Below are 18,074 nucleotides of genomic sequence, written 5' to 3'. Positions count from 1 at the left end.
AGAGAATCATGAGGGAATGTGTTTCTGCTCTCCTGTGTGGAACTTCCTAGGGAAGAGGGGTAATCCTTTGCTCATTTTCTCTTAGAACATTGGTCCTTGGCCTCATGCCCAGTATTTGTCCTTGGACTGGGGCCAAGAGGGTGACCATGTGCTGTAGGGCCCTGTGTGCTCCGTGATGGGCTCTGGAATCATCAAGAGGGGAAGTGAACAATTCTCTGGTTAAATGGACACTTGCTCACTGTGACTCTTTTCAGATGAGACTTCCTGGCTAAGTGTCCATTTGATCAAGACCTGAAGAAATCTGCTGGGGTGATTTAATTTACCTCAGAAATAAAAAAGAGGAATGCACAAAAATATAACAGTTACTTACATTAAAAAATATAAAAGTAATTTTTATCAAGATAAAGAAATATCATGTAATGTCTCAGGTTCTTATATTGATATCATATTTTCTGTCAGAAAAAAATTTGTAATTTTCAAATTTCTAGACAGACAGTATAGGAAAAATGTTTTTCACCAACCTTGACTCTCAGTAAGTATATTTATAATTGGAGTGTTTTAGAAAAGGTAAAATTATATAGGGATTTTATCATAACACATATATATATACATTTAAAACTTATGAAAGTGATATTAATATATCCAAAGCAGGAATAGAGAGATGATTGAATTGTAATCAGCACTGCAAAATGTAACCTAAAATCTTAGTTTCTTTTCTTTTTTAGATTGAAGTGGATTCCAAAAGTCAAAAGCATAAAGAGTCTGCCTCAGGATTGTGGAGCAGTAGCCTATGGTTAAAAATATCTTAATGTTCGAAAAGTTTTTTTTAACCCCTCAGTCTTGATAGCTATATTCAGCCATTCATTCATACATGCAGTTTATACTATGAGTGGGCCTCACCTAAGTTTCCTAAAATGTGAAATTGATTTGTAATTAATGCCCAGGAGCACTAGGAACTAAATGAGAGTAAACGGTAAGCTGAAGTTATTTTTCTTATAGTTCATTACATACCCTTGCTCAAGTTTGCAAAAGAAGTTATAAACAGGAATGGGGAAATTTTAGCATTCTCTCAGGAGGTGAAATATCTTGGTAGAATTCCACTGATAAGAAGTACCTGCTCTGATTTCATGAAAGTTCTTTTCTGCGCCCTTCTTGTGATCCAAAACTCTGGATTGCAGTGACTGTGGTGTAAAACTAATATGTGGATGAAATGAGTTAATGAAGAAAACATTTAGGGTATATCATATTAAAGCTAATTCTAGAGGACATAGCTTTTCATTATGTCAGAAGCAAATGTCAATTCTTATGATATCCTTCATATCTGACATATTAATTTTTTTGCTCATATTCAGTAAGTTTTTGTCAATTCCAAAGAAAAGTAAAGTAATTAAAATAATGGCTGGGCCACTCATTCAAACAAAACATGTTTTCAATCACTCAAGCTGAGTATGTAATTGATATCTCCATAGTTTAAAACATTAAACCATGAGTAGAAGGAACTCCAGCAGTGTGTCTGACTTCATCCTCATGGGGCTGACGGACTATGCAGAGACACAGCTGGTCCTCTCTGTGCTCTTTCTCCTGATTTACCTGATCACGGTGCTGGGGAATGTGGGGATGATACTGATCATTCACCTGGATCACCAGCTTCACACTCCCATGTACTTTTTTCTCACTCACCTGTCACTTGTTGACCTCAGCTACTCAAGTGTCTTCATCCCTAAAACCTTACAGACCTTACTGACTTCCACCAAGAGCATCTCCTTCCTGGGATGCTTCACCCAGATGTTCTTTTTTATCCTCTTGGCTGGCACTGAATGTTTCCTTCTCTCCTCGATGGGCTATGATCGCTATGTAGCTATCTGTTGGCCCCTGCGCTATCCAGTCATTATGTCCCCAGGACTGTCCCGTGCCCTGCTCACTGGATCCTATGTGATTGGCTTTGTGGATTCCACTGTGAGTGTGGTTTTCATGAGCAGACTGCATTTCTGCAACTCTAATGTCATCCAGCACTTTTTCTGTGACTCATCCCCAATTTTAGCCCTGTCCTGCAGTGACACATTTGAAGTTGAACTCATTATATTCATTTGTGCTGGATCCACACTAGTGCTGTCCCTCATTATCATATCTGGATCCTATGTGTCCATCCTCTCCACTATCCTGAAAATTAATTCCACTGCAGGTAGGGAAAAAGCCTTCTCCACCTGTGCCTCCCATCTCCTTGGAGTCACCATGTTCTACAGCACTACAATTTTTGCTTACCTAAAACCTAAGTCATCCTACTCCTTGGGAAAGGATCAGGTGGCTTCTGTGTTTTACACAATTGTGATCCCCATGCTAAATCCTCTCATTTACAGTCTTAGAAACAAAGAAGTGAAAAATGCTATTACAGTCCTGCAGAAGAGAGAGGGGTGCAGGCAGTTAATATCACAGTGCTAATCATTTACACTTGTCTTTTTCTTTTGTAGTGGGAAATTATTTATGTTTTTGAGCCAAAAATTCTAGTTTCATTTACTGGTTTTTTTCCTCTCCAACTTTCCTTTCCTTAACAAACATGATAGTGGCCATTTCCAGGCAAAGATTCCTAGACTTTTATATTTCATTGGCAATCATGAAAGATAAGTTAAATCTGTGAGTAAATACAGGTGGCTTCAAGGGCTACTAATATACAAAAGAAGAAAATATGTTCGTCATATTGAAAACAGCATCATATATTCAAGCATGCTCTAATTTTAGAGACTGTTATATTAGTCATTCTGCTTATAATAGAGATTAATAGAAACAAAGTTTTTAGGAAATGGCTTTAAAATCATGAATTGGCCATTTAGATTCTAGCTCTGCCACCTTTCTGGCATACCACCCACATTAATTCACTGAAATTCTAACAATCCGTATCATCTTCTCAAGATATATAATAATTCCAAGTCCATCTGCTCAGAAGGAGGTTGTAAAAGGTTGAGGGCAATAACACTGAATACTGACTGTTTTGCCTTTCATTACTATGATATTTAATACTTAATACATTTTTAATAACATTTGTTCATGTTTTTTGAATTTTTTGTTAATTTAATATTATAAACACAACACCTGAAAAGGAAAAAACAGAAGCCAGGAGTTAGCAATTTTGGATTCAGCATATAGTTAATATTGAATTAGAATTAAGTTATTGGTAAGTAGTACATCCTAACATTGAAGACAATTTGGAAAATGACAATTACTAGAGAAAAGAAAAACTTTGTATTAATTATTGGCATTCCTATTCATGTTCTTGTAGATCAGTGGTTATGAATATGTCTATACATTTAATATAATTTTTATGCATCTTCTTGTATAATATTTGCTACTTTAAAGTTGTAATTGTATTGTGCAATATTGACGTTTTAAGTATATGAGCTATATTCAAACTCTTATCTAAAGCACTTTGATACATTTGTGAGATGTGTTTTTTTCTTACCATCATTTTAATGTATTTTTGTTAGTTAGAAAATTTATACTATAGATTTTTGTTGGCAAACCTGTCAGAATCTCTGAATTGGAAGACAATATTTAAATTAAAGAAATTCCTAAATTTTAAGTTAAATTAGTGTTATTCCATTTTCTTTATTACATAGGGTATAAAGCATTTATATCATGGTATTAAATAAATATGATAATCTCTTGGCCATAAGAAACATTTGAACTATTTGCATTTACCCAATATTTTACTTCTCGTATCACTACATAACTCATGTAGTAGAAGGTATTTCTTTGAAATAATGTGAGATCGCATGCCCTCTTTCAAGATGCCAGGTCAGTGTGCTATGTAATTTTATATATATATATATATATATACACACACACACACACATATATGTATATATATGATACTTCAAAAGACCATAATGCATCAAAACAAAATACAAACACCTGATTTTGCTTCCTAATAATGAATGGCTAGATGGCAACACTGCAATTATACTTTACTAAAACAGTGGTCACTGAAATGGGTGCTTTATTTAATGTTTTGTACAGTTGCTACTAGAAGACACTGTGCTTGGCATTGGGGCTAAAACTTCAAAGTCACAAGTATAAATTTAGATACAGAAAATGAATTTGGTAAAGGAAAGAATAACATCAGGTGGTGGATGATGACAAGCAGGGTAATTGTATTAGGAAACAGTTACCTAGTGTAATGAAACATTCATGAATAGGCTCGCTTAACACATAACAATATTCATGGCTATCATCTGAATTTATTGGTGTTTCATATTCAGCCTGTTGCTTAGATTAGTTTTCATTCAGCTGGTTTTGACAGGTAACTCAGTGCTCGAGTTCTCCTATCTTTTAGCTCTGTTATCTTCTTCCACATAATCAAGAGGGAGTTCATCCAATATTCAGTGTGAAGCACAGGTGAGAATTTGTTTTACAAAGGAAAAATGATTACGCAGATTTTATTCGTATGAATGCTTATCATAAAATACTTTAATTTATTAAGTAGTCATATTACTTTTGTCTTCTAATGTACCTTTAAGAAAATGTATTGTTTCATCATCAAATTCATCAGTAGAATATTTTCATAATATATTTTTCTTTCAATTTTAATTTTTGTGAGGACTTGGTGATATCTTTATTTTATTCTTGATATTATATTTTGTTGTTCTCCATGGAGTAACGACCTTTGTTTTGAACCCCATATGATAATAAAGGCTACCAAATATATATATACACATATATATATGCTGATGATTGAACCCATGCCATGAACAGTAGGCAAATGCTGTACCATTAAACTACATATTCAACCCTTATTGAACAAGCAGCAAGAAATGACAGCTTGAAAATATTGATCAATTTTCCTCAATTCTTTGTTATTTTTCTCATAAATGTTACTTTGGGCTTACATTCATAATGTGGCTTAAATTCATAATGTAGCTTAAATTCAAAATGCAGTAGTATTATTTTTCTTCAGTCCTTTAGTTTTAAAGTAATTGAAATTAAAATTTCCATTATTTGTCATGCTTCAATTTACATTTTTACATTTGTCATTTCTTTTTCTGCATGGACTCAAATGTCCTTCATACCTATCCTTCCCAGGATCCTTTGAATTCCTTAACCAATGGCTTAATAAATTACTTATTTTCAAAAAAGTGTTAACATATATATCCTCACATTAATCCTCTTTCATTGCTGCCTTATTTTAGACTATTTGGTAGTGCCCTGTAGCTACCTTATATTTTTATTCATTCCATTTTCTCAACAATAATTCCACTTAGATAAATTCCATTGTTTCATTTTAAAATTCATGATTATTTCTTAATCTGCAGTGGCTCCACTGTTGACTGTTGTAGGATTCCATGTATCTGATTTTGTATGATAATGTGTGTGTGCATGTGTTTGCATGTGTATTTCCAGTACGATACTGAATACGTTTCATAACTACCATCTACCTAATGCAAACTCTGACAAGTTCATGCATATTGTTAAGGCTCTTGATGAGACTCTAGATGACTCTGGACATCTTTAGACAAATACTACCAAAAATGCATGTATTTGAACGAGTTGATCATACTAGTTTTTCTTTTTTTCATTAAGTTTATCAGTATATTTTAGGTACACAATAGAGTTACAGTCATTATTGGGAACAAGCACCTGCACATGATGTTTCTTGGTTCTTATTTTTTCCCTATTCCCCTGCCCTCCCTTCAAACCCTCTCCCCATCCAATCTTACAAAGACACTGATTCCATTTGTTTCCTTTTCTCATATTTTTTCTTTTCCCTTCTTTCCTTTCCCCTACCCCTCCCACTTCTTCTACCCCTTTACAACATTTGTCCCAATTTCATATTATCTATTATACATTTTGATCCTTAGTCTTATACATGTTTGATAGTGATCAACAGAGAAGACTTGGAGAGTTAACGTAAGCTCTTTCAATTACAAGTTCACCGATTTTCATATCTGTACATGGTTGGCTTTAACTAAGGTTTAATATGTGGCTGAGATTCCTCCACGCTTGCAGTGGTTATATCTTGTTGCCACTCATTGCACAAAGTGAGCAATTTCATGGGTTCCACCTCTTCTGGGAATAGACTTATCTTTGGAGTTTAGATTATGTAAATAAATGTAAATTCAAATGGGAAAAGCTCACTGAAAATTATGATTTTGTAGATTAACTGGACTTTAAAACAAGGGTTGAGGAAATTTTATTGTACATTTTTACAACTTATGTTCAATTTGAACCTCTCTTATCCATTGCTGTTATGTGGAGAATCTTTTCTATATATAAAACACCACATTTACCAGTGCACCATCCACTTCTGAATCTTGAAAATGGAATGATACCTGAGCTCAGCCCTTTTTTAAACTAACCCTATCCACTCTGTTCTTTTGCTGCTACATTGTTTCTTTGCTCATTCCTTCTTTTATTCATTCTTTCATGTTTCCTCCATCCTTCCTTCTTTATCACCCTGTTGTCCCCATTCCCTACTATCTGCCTTCCTTCCCTCTGTGCTTCCCTCCTTCCCTCCCCCTCCCCTTCCTTCCTTCCTTCCCTCCTTCCTCCTTTCCTTCCTTGTTTTTCTTATATTTTGGGGGCTGTATCTTATCAACTCAAGCCAAAATGTGTAATACCCTAATCACTGCAATAACTTAACAAATCCAGTGGAAATCATTTCCACAAAGTATTTTTTATATATTGATATAATATCACTGTTATTTCTGTCACTGAGTTAATGAAGATCTTCAATACTAAAGTGAAAATACCAGGAAATTCCTTCATTTCTTTAGGCAAAGTAAACATAAAAACCTGAGCTCTGTTGCTAGGCAACTTCCCTTATACTTTGGACATCATTCTATAGAGATATGTGGCCTTGAGTCAAGTATTTAAAATTTTTGTATAAGTTTTTCTCTTCTGAGATACAATGAAATAGTACAACAATTTCATGGAGATATAACCACAAAAAGTAGAGGCACAAACAAAGCTGTCCAGTAGCTAATAAGCAGCATAAATATGCACATTATTACTGTTGCAAGTGAGGAAATTTTCCTCATTGTCTTAGGTTTTCTGGTTAGCTGTGAATATGTTAGGAGAAAGACAATTTAACTCTGATGAATATGCAAATTTATTCCATAAAATTTTACATGACAATAGGCTAGAAAATGGCAAGACTAAGGCCAGCATCCCTCAAAATTCATTTCAAAGTATGTTTAATTGAGATTATTTTTACATTTCTGAGTATTTTTAATTTTTAATACATATAAATATTGATCTTTTTAATCACCCTGGCTCTCCTGACCTCTCCTTTCTTACCTTTCCCTGATCCCCTGTCCCATCATCAAAGAAATTCTTTATTATTATTTCATATTCTCCCCCCATCTCTCTCTTTCTCTGAGACAGGGTCTCACTAGTTTAGTTTGTAGTTTAGGTGGTGTACTCACAATGTAGGCCACTGTGGACGATCCTCCCATGCCAGATTCCTAAGTGCTTAGATTATAGGCTGATGTCACCATGCCTATGATATGGACAAGCAAGTTAGAACAATGGAGATGGACCACATTCTGTGCCAGATTTGAATCTGTTTATTAAAGCCATTGGCTAAGGGGGGTTAATCCCTGTACTGTTCTCTCCACAATGGAAAGCAATTTGATTTCACATTTTAAATCAAGCTTTCAGTTGGGGAGGGTTTGGGGGAGGGCAAGCAGAATCTTACAGGGGCAAAACCATGCCAGCTTATTGGAGGGGGGGCACAAGAAAGTCTCATATACACAAGGTGAGCTCCACAACATCCTGCAAATTCAGCAACTTTACTGCCAAACAGGGTGTAGGTTTTGGGTGGTTTTTCCAAGCACAAGAACTTACTCCAGGCACAGGAATAAAATGATGTTGAGTCTCAAGATGGAGTCAGGATGGCTGTCACATTCCCAACTCCTATAAGCATGATGTCAAAGCATTGACTCAATTAGAGCCTCTTGATTGGGCAAGGAATTATATAAGGGATTGTAGTAGGATTTCATATACATCAGTTTAACAGAGGTTATGCAGTTTTTTGTTGCCCAGCTTAGCAACCTGGTCTGAAAGGTAATGATTTCCCCTGGGTTAGGAATTTGTCCTCCAGGAGCCAGAAAGAGAAACCAATTCTATCCTATGGTCCATTTAGAGTCCAGGGGCCTTTGTATCAGAATCATGACTCAGCACCTGTGTTTCCAATCTATGATATCATTAGTGACATTTGGTCCCCCAATATAGGAGGCAATATTTACACAGCCCCAGTTAGAGCATTAGAAATCAGCTTGGGACTCACAACCCTCCAAATGGATTGAATCCTGGACACACATAAAAATCATGATTTCCCAGGTTGATGAATTGATAGTAGTAGCTTCCCCAGTCTCTCTTAACTAATTTACACAGATCAACTTCAGGGAACCTGAAAGGTTCCAGTGGTCAAATGGTAAGAAAAGTGACATTACCTAGAATTTCTCCTGAGCTAAAGGAGGTGAGGAGAAGGGAGTGCAAATCTCCTCCTTGCATTGCCCCCAAAGTTCAGCCTCTTCAGCCCAAAGACAATAAAGACAAGCATCACAATCATGATCAGACTAGCCTTACATTAAAGGACCAGGTCTCAGCTCAGAAGTCCACTCTTTTGCTGGCTTTACATGCAAATGATGAACCCATGTGGAGGTTCCATCAATCTTGAGAACAGAGGGCTTCATGTGGAAGACCTTGTAGGGTCCCTTCCAGCCTGGAGTCAGTCCTGAACTCTGAAAGGACTTCATGAAGATATTATCCCCAGGCTGAAACAGGTGGCATGGTATAGAGCTGGGCAGGGGCTGAGTATTTGGGAGCTGGGAGTGAACAGTTGTTTGTACCTGTTGGAGAGACTGGAGATACTTTAATAGCAAATGGTTAGAAAATTCTTCTAATATCTCACTTTTAACTTTGGGGAGCAGGGGATGGAGAATTCCAACATAATTTTATAAGAAATAAAAACATGCTTTATAAGGGGTACACCTTACTCTAAGGACAGACAAGGGCAGCAGGCTGACCCATGCTTCACCAGTTTCCAAAGTCTATTCAGTTAGAGTAGATTTTAGGGTCCAATTCAACCATTGCACTTGCCCCAAGCTTTGGAATTAATAGGCACAGTGGGGTTTCCAATTTATGCCCAGTGCCCTACTGACTGACTGACATAGAGGCTACAAATGCAGGGCCATCATCAGATCCAATGGATACCTGTAGTCCTAATTTGGGAATTAATTCCTTCAGAAGCTTCTTTGCCACCACAGTGGCAGTCTCCCACCAAGTAACATAGACCTCTAAAGAACCTGTGAAAGTATATAGAAAAACCAGGAGATATTAATAGCCACCCACTGGTATTTTGATCTCTGAGAAATCCACTTCCCAGTGTTCTCCAGGATTCCAACCTCAGAATCAGACCCTGAGGGGTGAAGATGGGCCTTGGTGGGAATTTACTTGTACAGAGGTTGGGCACCTGAGAGAGGCCTGGTGGGCCAGTGATGGTAGCTTTGGAAAGAAGTATCTTAGAGCTAGAAACTCATCCATCTTGAAACACCGAATGTAGTGGCTAGAGGAGTTGTAGTCCTAATGCCTGAGGGAGAAAGATGTGACCATGTGGACATTTCCACCAGCCTTGGGGAGTGTTCTTTGCTTGCAGTTGTCATGCTTCTTTATCTTCTTTTGTATTTTAAATGGGACTAGTCAGGAGCAAAGGGGGAAGAGGACTCATGGTAGGCAGAATGACTAAGAGTTCAGCTGGCTTAGTGCTGCCTCTCTGGCTGTGTGATCTGCAAGTTGATTTCCCTTAGTCTTGGGTGTATTGTCACATTGGTGACAATGAACATGAATGATGACCACCTCCTTGGGAAGCCATACCAACTCTAGGAAAGACAATATCTACTCTTTGTTCTTGACAGTTTTTCATGTTGCTGTCAAAAGCCCTGTCCTTATAAATGCTCATGTGGGCATGTAAAGTAGCAAAGGCATACCTACTGCCAGGGTATACATTTATCTTCTCTTCCTTTCCCCATCTCAAGGCCTGGGCCAAAGTGCTCAGTTCTGTTTTTTTGGGCCAAGATCCTCTTGGCCAGAGGCTGAGCCCAAATAACTTGATCAATTGTAGTCACTACAGTCCCCACCATCTGCACCCTGCTTATCACCATGTATCTTCCATCTGTGAAGAGGGTGTCAACTGACTCAACCAAGGGGGTGTCTATTAAGTCCCAAATACTCATACCACTGTGTCTGCTCCAGTACCACTTCACAGTCAAGAACTGGGCTGTTGGGTTCATCACTTGGCATGAGTATAGCCAGATTGAGAACCTGTCCTGCTGAGAAGACTATGTTGAGCAAGAGGCTGAGATACTGAGTGAGACAGCCATTTGAAATCCATTTGTTAGTCCTGAAGGAGAGTCCCTACTGAATGAGGGGCAGTTAGGGTTAGGTCCTGTCTGAAGGTCAACTTATCAGCCTCCTTGACGAATAAAGCTGTGGATGCTACAGCCCAAAGACATGAAGGCTACCCTGAGGCCACAGGATCTAAACTTTTAGAGAGATATACCACAGGGCACTTCCAGAGTCCCAAGGACTGCATTAGGACTTAGCCATTCTTCTTACTTCATGGATGAATAGATGAAAGAGCTTAGTAACTTCAGGTAAAGCCAGAGCTAGGGCTGATACCAGAGCTCTTTTCAGATTATGGAAGATTTTTCTTTATCTTTTCTCCACTCTAGGGGTTGATTTATTTCTGTTGCAGAATGGAGGTTGGAAGCTATCTCAGCAAACCCAGGTATCCATAGGTGACAGTATCCAGCTGGAAGTAGGAATTCTCATACCTGATTCTTGGTAGTTGGTGTGGGTGTCTGGAGGTTGGCCTTTTTTCCTAGCCTGGGACAAAGCTCTTCTTCCTTCTGAGAATTCATACCCCAGGTACAATACCTTACGGGCAGAGAGTTGTGCCTTCTTGGCCATGATGAAGTAGCCAGACTCCTCTAGTAACTGAAGAAGCTCATGTGTCCCCTACAGACACTCTGAATAGCTAGTAGCAGCTAATAACAAATCATCCACATATGGAACCAGGGTGAGCTTAGGGTGGTGGGAAGAAAAACTCATCAAGGTATTCTGAAGGGTCTTACTGAACAGGGTGGGTGTATTCTTGAATCCTTGAGGAAGCCTGGCCAAGATGAGCTGGCATGAGTCCCAGGAAAAAGGGTCAGTACACTAGAAGGTGACAATAGGCCAGGTAGCTGGGGCAAAGGGCACAGTGAAAAAAGCATCCTTTAAATCTAATGCAGTATACAATTGGTGCTCAGGAGACAGCAAAATCAAGAGGGTATAGGGGTTAGGGACAATAGGATGCAAAATTATCACTCGCTGGTTAACTTTTCTCAAGTCCTGAACCTGATTGTAATCTGTAGTCCCCAATTTTTGTACTGAGAAGAACAGGAGTCTCTTCCATGGAGACCAACAAGTTCTTGATATCCCAAAGTCCACCAACCTCCTAATGTGATGGGCTGCTGAGGATTTAGCTCAGTGGTTTTGCTGTCTGCTGCACAAGTGCAAGGACCCGAGATCAATCCCTGGTACCAAAAAAAAAAAAAAAAAAAAAAGAAACTTACTGTGGGGGGCTATCTCATGTCTTGCCTTCTGAGAGATGGGGGTATTGCACAGGTCTCATCCCACCCAGGGAAATGCTCAGTCCAGTATTGCAGTTTTTGACTGCTCCCATGCCCCCCAACATGGGGATGGTTTTTGATGAAAGCTCTTCCAGAAGATTTTTTTAACACTTTCGGGCACCAGTGTGCACCAGGAAATGGACCAGTTGACCCTCTACTTCAACATTTACCATGGGCTCCCAGAGACTAAGAGAGAAGGAGTACTTGCCCCCTCAGTCTGAATCTTTCTTACTCTTGGATGTGGAGAGGGATATTGGCAGAAGGCCTGTGGGGGCATTCATTTTTCAGGTGCCCTTCTTCCTTTCAATAGGCACATTGATTTGTGCCTATGCCCTGAGTGCCTGCCCTGAGGGCTTCCTGGGGTTGTGTCCCTTGGGGTCCACTCAGATAGCAGCTGCCTAGATCTTTGCTCATTTCCTGGCTGATCTTTCTGTCACAACTATGGTCTATTTTTGTTTTTCTGAGGGCCTATTGTCAAACACCTCATGAGCTACTTCTAACAGCTGAAGTGTGTTCATTCCTTGGGACCCCTCCAGTTTTTGTAATTTTCTCCTTATATTTGGTGCAGACAGTAACATAAGCCTAACTTACAGCTCTATTGTTCTCTGGAGCAGAGGGGTCAAACAGGGTATAAACCTGGAATGCCTATTTGAGGATCTCCAGGAATGCAGTGAGGGGACTTCTCTGATCCCTGTGTTACATCAGTGGTTTTGAGCAGATTTATGGGTTTCCAAACTGCTGCTTGTATCCTATTCAAAAAGTTCTGGTAAAAAGTGATGAAAGCCTGTTTTCCCCCTGAAGAATTTGGATCCCATTCAGGCTCCTCCAAGGAGAAACTTTGTTTCAGCAATTTGTGGGCCTCTTCCTCTGAATGCCCCACCAATAAGAGCTTTCTAGCCTCTTTTCCTCATCCTGTCCCATTCCTCAGCCATGAACAGTGTCAATAACAACTGCTGCCAGTCATCCCAGTTTTGTAGAAAAGTCCTAGAGATGGTCTGTATATGAGAAATCAAAACCTTGGGTTTCTCAGAGAATGGTGGACTCTGCATTTTCTGGTGGTAGAGGTTAGAAGTGGACAAGGGAACATATACCAGAATGGGCCAGTTCCCAGACCTGCCACATTGGGTGGAGGGGCCTCCCTCAAAGGCAAGAAAGTCTCTGGATTGTGTCTTCCTGAGGTGGTGACCTTCTGCCAGGATGGGAGATGCTCTCCTATGGGGGGAGAGGTGGCAGAAGAAGTATAGAAAAACATGAGTGAGTTGGTGGCACGAGGGTCTGGAAGGACTGGAGAGGGGGCTGAACTAGGGTTATCTGGAGGTGGATGGGGGAGGACTTCCTTAGCTTATGACTGTCGAAGAAATGACTACATGAAGACCATGGGTATAACAGATTGTGAAGATGATGAGCCCATATTAGAGAATCTTAGGGCCAGCATGAGATAGACAAGAATAGGAACTGCAACAAATAAAAAGAGAAGATCCCTAGACATAGAGAAAGAAGTCTTAGTGTTCATGTGGTGCACCCTTGAATGATGTCATGACACACAAAGGAAGGGTGTGTTATTCTTTGTGAGGAACCACTTGGTTGACTGTCCGAGCCCTCTAAGTCACTTTAAGGACTGTCCAGGGTTTAGGGTACATTTACCTCATCATGTGAGATCCCATTTGGACTTTCTTAGATGTGCCAACAAACCACAGCATGAACTCATTCAGACTAGACTCTGCAACTCTGAGTGGGACTCTCCCTCTTTGTCACTGAGAACAGAGGGAAGATTCTATTATTTACACTGTGTGTTACCATTTATTCACACATTCAAACAGCCATCATTTAGAGGCCAAAACCTTTCAACACCCATCACCAGGGATTTACCAAATTGGCTGACTTGCAGACAGAGCAGACCTGACCTGAGCACACAACAGACAGCCACCTGTCAGTGTCCTGACCATAGGTGGGGTCCAGGTTATGCCTTCATCACGGACTATTTTTCCAACCAGAGCAAGAAAGACCCTTACCTGTACACCAGACAAGATATACTGCAGAAAATTTGGAATTTTTCTAAGGCATCTTTGAAGTCCCTTGGTGTCAGAAATGAGATTATGTAACCCTGGAGGTCTCAGGGGTTACCTCCCTTATAGTTAGCTGCTGAAGACAGGAGGAACCATACCAAGGCCAGTCCACCCATTGGGACCACCTTGCTGGGGCCTCCAGCTGTTATGGATGAGTTAGTTAGAACAATGGAGATGTGCCAGCCTCTGTTCCAGATTTCAGTTCTTTTATTAAACCAGTGGCTGAGGTGGGTTAGTGCCCAGGAAGTTTCCTTGGCAATGGGAAGCAGTTTGATTTCTCCTTTTAAATCATGCTGTCATTTGGGAGGGCTCAGGGGAGAATAAGCAGCATCTTACAGAGGCACAACCATGCCAGATTATTGGGGGGCTCTTGGAAATTTCACACACTAAGTGAGCTACACAGCATCCTGTAACTGCTGCAAGTTTACTGACAAACACCATGTGGGGGTTTTGTGTGTTTTTTCCAAGCTCAAGGATTTTGTCCATTCACAGGTATAAGCTGATGCTGAGGCTCAAGATGGAGTCTGGTTGGCTGTCACAACTACCTTTAGGTTTTCTTCTTTTATTTTTTCACAGGGAGAGCATGTTAAAAAAGGTCTTGCTATGTAGTTCAGGGGGACCTTAAATTTCACTTTTCCTCCTGCCTCAGTTTCCCTTGTGTTGTGATTGCAGAAATGCAGCAGTATACCTTGCTTTTCTTTTTTTTTCCTTTGCTCTTCTCATTCTTTACATATTGTGTTTCTCATGTAAGAGAAGTCATACTTCCAAAGATATTTGTCCAAGGCAACAGATACTCAGCTCAGTGAGGAGATTGGGAAGCAATAGTGTCACTTGGTTGATACATGAGAGATCTAGTGATGAGGTAAAAATAAGACATATGGTATTTAAAAAGCAGAGAAACTGAAGTACTTAACAGGCACAGAATAAATGGTTACTCAGTATGGAGGACAATTTGCCCTTGCTAATAAGAGAGAATCCTCCCCATATTACAAACACAAAGTCTGCTATGAGAGTTCCAGCCTGAGGAGGAGACCTGAGTTGAGCCTAACATATAGGAAGGTAATGATGCTTCCCAGAATTTCCTTGTGTAATGAGACAGCCTTAGGCCTGGTGCCATCTTGGATATCCAATTTCACCCTGCCTAAGTAGAAAAACCAAGAGAAGAAATTCAACAACATTCTTATCTGGAATAACTTTCTCTATTTTGGGAGGGGGAGTGGGAGACCAGACACTCCCATATTATCTATTCTGCAAGATACAACAGTCTTTTCACTTCAGACAAACAGTGAGACACTCTTAATTATTAGGTTGAATCACAAAGAAGAGCAGTTGAGACACAAAAGAGTGAAATCAAGCAAATAAAGAAGATAGCTTTTTGCCTGGATAACTGGAAAGCAATTTCCAGGGTCTGAAATTCTCCTTGGAATGAGACAGTGAGCATGAGCCCAGGTGGTGGTGAGCACATCCTGTCCGGTGAAGGGAAACAGCAGAACCCAAAAGGCCAGGCTATAGAAAACAAGGTGCTCTGGACACTGCTACAGGTCAGACAACAGGCACAGGAGTATTTGTGTGAGGTGGGAGTCTGAGGCTGGAAGCAGGGCTTCAGAGGGATGTGGAAGGCAGGGGGTGTGCAGATCCTTATCTCAGTGAAGACCCTGAATCTCCAGGACCTCTGCTCTGCTTGGAGACTTTTAGAGTAACCAGGGCAGCACATAAACACTAGGCATACAAGCATCTGGGAAACAGGCCTGTGAATTAAGGCATTGGTGCCACGGTCAGTACCTGTGCTCAGATTATGTAGACGCTACTTTTTCCCCTCACCCTGGTTCCCAAGAACAGAGGGGTAGAGGGTAGATGTGGTCCAGGATCACCAAGGCAAACCTGTCAGAGGACCGAGGTCACCAGTGAGGGCTGAGTCTATACTACAGGAAATGGACTCTCCTACCTGGACAGAGCCTGAGAAGGAGACACAGGGAAAGACAAAGTGGTTTCCATGTTGCTCCTTCTATTAGGCTTTGTCACACTGTGGAATTATAGAGGAAATACTGGTCTCTGGTACAGATGCCCCCACAAGGACACAGAATCACTGTGTGTGTGATTATGTAACCATTATGCTATTGTGTGAGCTCCTAGAGGGTCTTACCTTGTTTTGTTAGGTTCTCTCCTGCCAGGCTTGTTTCACAGGCTTTCTAACATTCTAGCACATGTGTATCTGCTAATTCTTTAACTGGATTCACTCTCCCCTATTTCTCCCCTTTTTCATTTATATTCCCCTCCATTCTCTTCTTTAATTCTCCCCCTCCCACACCTATTGAGTATCCCCTCCCTCCCTCTTTTCTTATATGTAAATGTTCTCATTAAGGCCTTTCCCCCTTACCTTATTCCACCTACTTCCTCCCTCCTCCTTTTTCATCCTAATTTAGGAAAAATGGGAGAGTTTCTCAAACAAAATATAAATTTTACATTGGTGAATGATTTGTTCTCTAGATATTGACATTACTGATGATTATTCTGTTTTCAGAATGAAGTGATAACAATTCAACCTCACAGAAAACTTCTGTAACAGGAAAGAACCCTAATTCTCAATTCACCCCTAATAAAATATTTCAGCTTTATTATTATGTTTATCTTTCTTGTTATTCTTCTCAAGACATCTTACATGACTATATATAACAAAGCAGATATTTTCCCACTAATCATTACCAATTTTGTGGTATTATCCAGGCTGGTTACATCTTTCTGCTTATTTTTTCTTTTATAAAATAAATAAAAAACAAGTAAAATATATGATAAAATATATTACGTGAATATAGCCTTTACCTGAAATCAGCCAAATGGACCTACCAGAATGTAGGTTCTTGCCCATTCCTGTGGGGCCTTAGGATGCCCATTTATCCTCTCAGTTCTCTCAGTGAAGACTGGAATCCTGTCCAATGCATGAGACATGAGGTAGCTCCTTAGTAATAAGCTAACATACCAGATCCTGGCAGAATATATTGAGTTAAAAAATTAGGATAAAGTACTCAATGAACTGTAGTATAATAATTATGCAGACTTAAAAGTACAAATCAAAATTAGTTTTTACCCCCCCCAGAAAAAGACTGTAGGAAATTACTATTACATAAGAACGTGTAAGAATACCTTAACTGCTTTATTTTTTCTTTGCATTTTAATGTTTTCTTCTTTTTCTCTAATGAATAAGCATTATATTTGTGGCCAAATAATTCATTTATTTATAAAACATTTCCAGGCAAAAAATTTTATTTTTCTATCATTCATAGTGTCACTTGTAAAAAAAAGTTTGACTCGAGTAATTTTTTCTCTAACTTCCTAGTGAAAAATATACTGATTAATCACTCAAATGTAAACATTAGTCCTGGCAAGTTTATGTAACTATATGTTAATTTAAAAAATAAATAAATGAAGTTCAGCAGAAAGGTGGAGCATCACATGAGGAGGTGAAGTGTTTATGCTCTCAATGTGGGAATTCTAAGGGAAAACACTAAATCTTGTGCTCATTTAAATCCTTGATCTTTTCTCCTTGGAATCGGGGTAAGAAATCTTCCCTGAAAATTGCTCCCTGAGGATGACCAAAGGCTGCAGTGCTCTGAATGCACAGTATATAAGGCCGACTGGGAGGAGAGGCACACACTGGTCTGTTTCTTCCCTCAGAGTCTTTCCAGTGGAAACTTTGGGGTGACCTGTCAATCTGCTCAAGACTTGAACAAAATTTCTAGGGTGATACAATTTACCTCAGAATAAAAATATGAATGCAGAAAAGTATAAAGTACCCATAGAAAAACAAACAAATTCCAATAATTTCCAGCTCACTATAAGGTTTCCTGTATTATTTCTGAAAATATTTTATGTTTGACAAGTTTTAAACAGACAACATTGGAAGACAGTTTTTAAAACAACTTTTGTGCATAGTAAGTATCATTCTGAGAATTAGATGACATTATACTAGATAAAATATAGGGGATTTTATAAAAAATGTAGATGTGTACCATTTGTATGTCCACATAAGTAATATTAAGATTTGCAGAAAAAGGAATACAGAGTTTGTGAAATCAAAGTATATAAGTGATGTACACATTATGAAAATGTAATGTTGTGAAGAAAATTGATTTTGAATGGGCAAATTAAGAATACATTGTTACCAGAGCTAAAGGCCCATACTGCCTCTGGCTGCCTCAACAAAATGGGGAAAAGTTATTTTGTTGGAAATAAAAGGGTTTATTTACTCCACAAGAGAGACAGGAGCCTCTGCTCCCCACAAATCTCCATCTCCCTGTGTTAATTTCTGCCAGGTCTTTTATGTCCAGGTGACTCCAAGCTCCCT

The 18,074-nt window shown here is 39.3% G+C and overlaps 1 protein-coding gene across 1 annotated transcript; it reads left to right on the top strand.

Annotated features, from left to right (window-relative positions):
- Window positions 1–1,485: 1,485 nt before the first annotated feature.
- LOC101700771 (Olfactory receptor 8H3) lies at window positions 1,486–2,439 on the top strand. The gene has a single exon (XM_013067185.2). It carries the CDS (start codon window positions 1,486–1,488, stop codon window positions 2,437–2,439), a length of 954 nt encoding a protein of 317 aa, XP_012922639.2.
- The last annotated feature ends 15,635 nt before the right edge of the window (window positions 2,440–18,074 follow it).

The sequence above is a fragment of the Heterocephalus glaber genome, unplaced genomic scaffold, assembly GCF_053883595.1.
Source record: "Heterocephalus glaber isolate CG9 unplaced genomic scaffold, H.glaber_assembly_v1.0 deba00000896, whole genome shotgun sequence".
NCBI classification, from domain to species: domain Eukaryota; kingdom Metazoa; phylum Chordata; class Mammalia; order Rodentia; family Bathyergidae; genus Heterocephalus; species Heterocephalus glaber.
This window is presented reverse-complemented; position numbering and strand designations above follow the sequence as displayed.

Bases quoted from the DNA above. Each gene is read 5' to 3' on its own strand.
- LOC101700771 (XM_013067185.2), top strand. From the start codon at position 1,486: ATGAGTAGAAGGAACTCCAGCAGTGTGTCTGACTTCATCCTCATGGGG.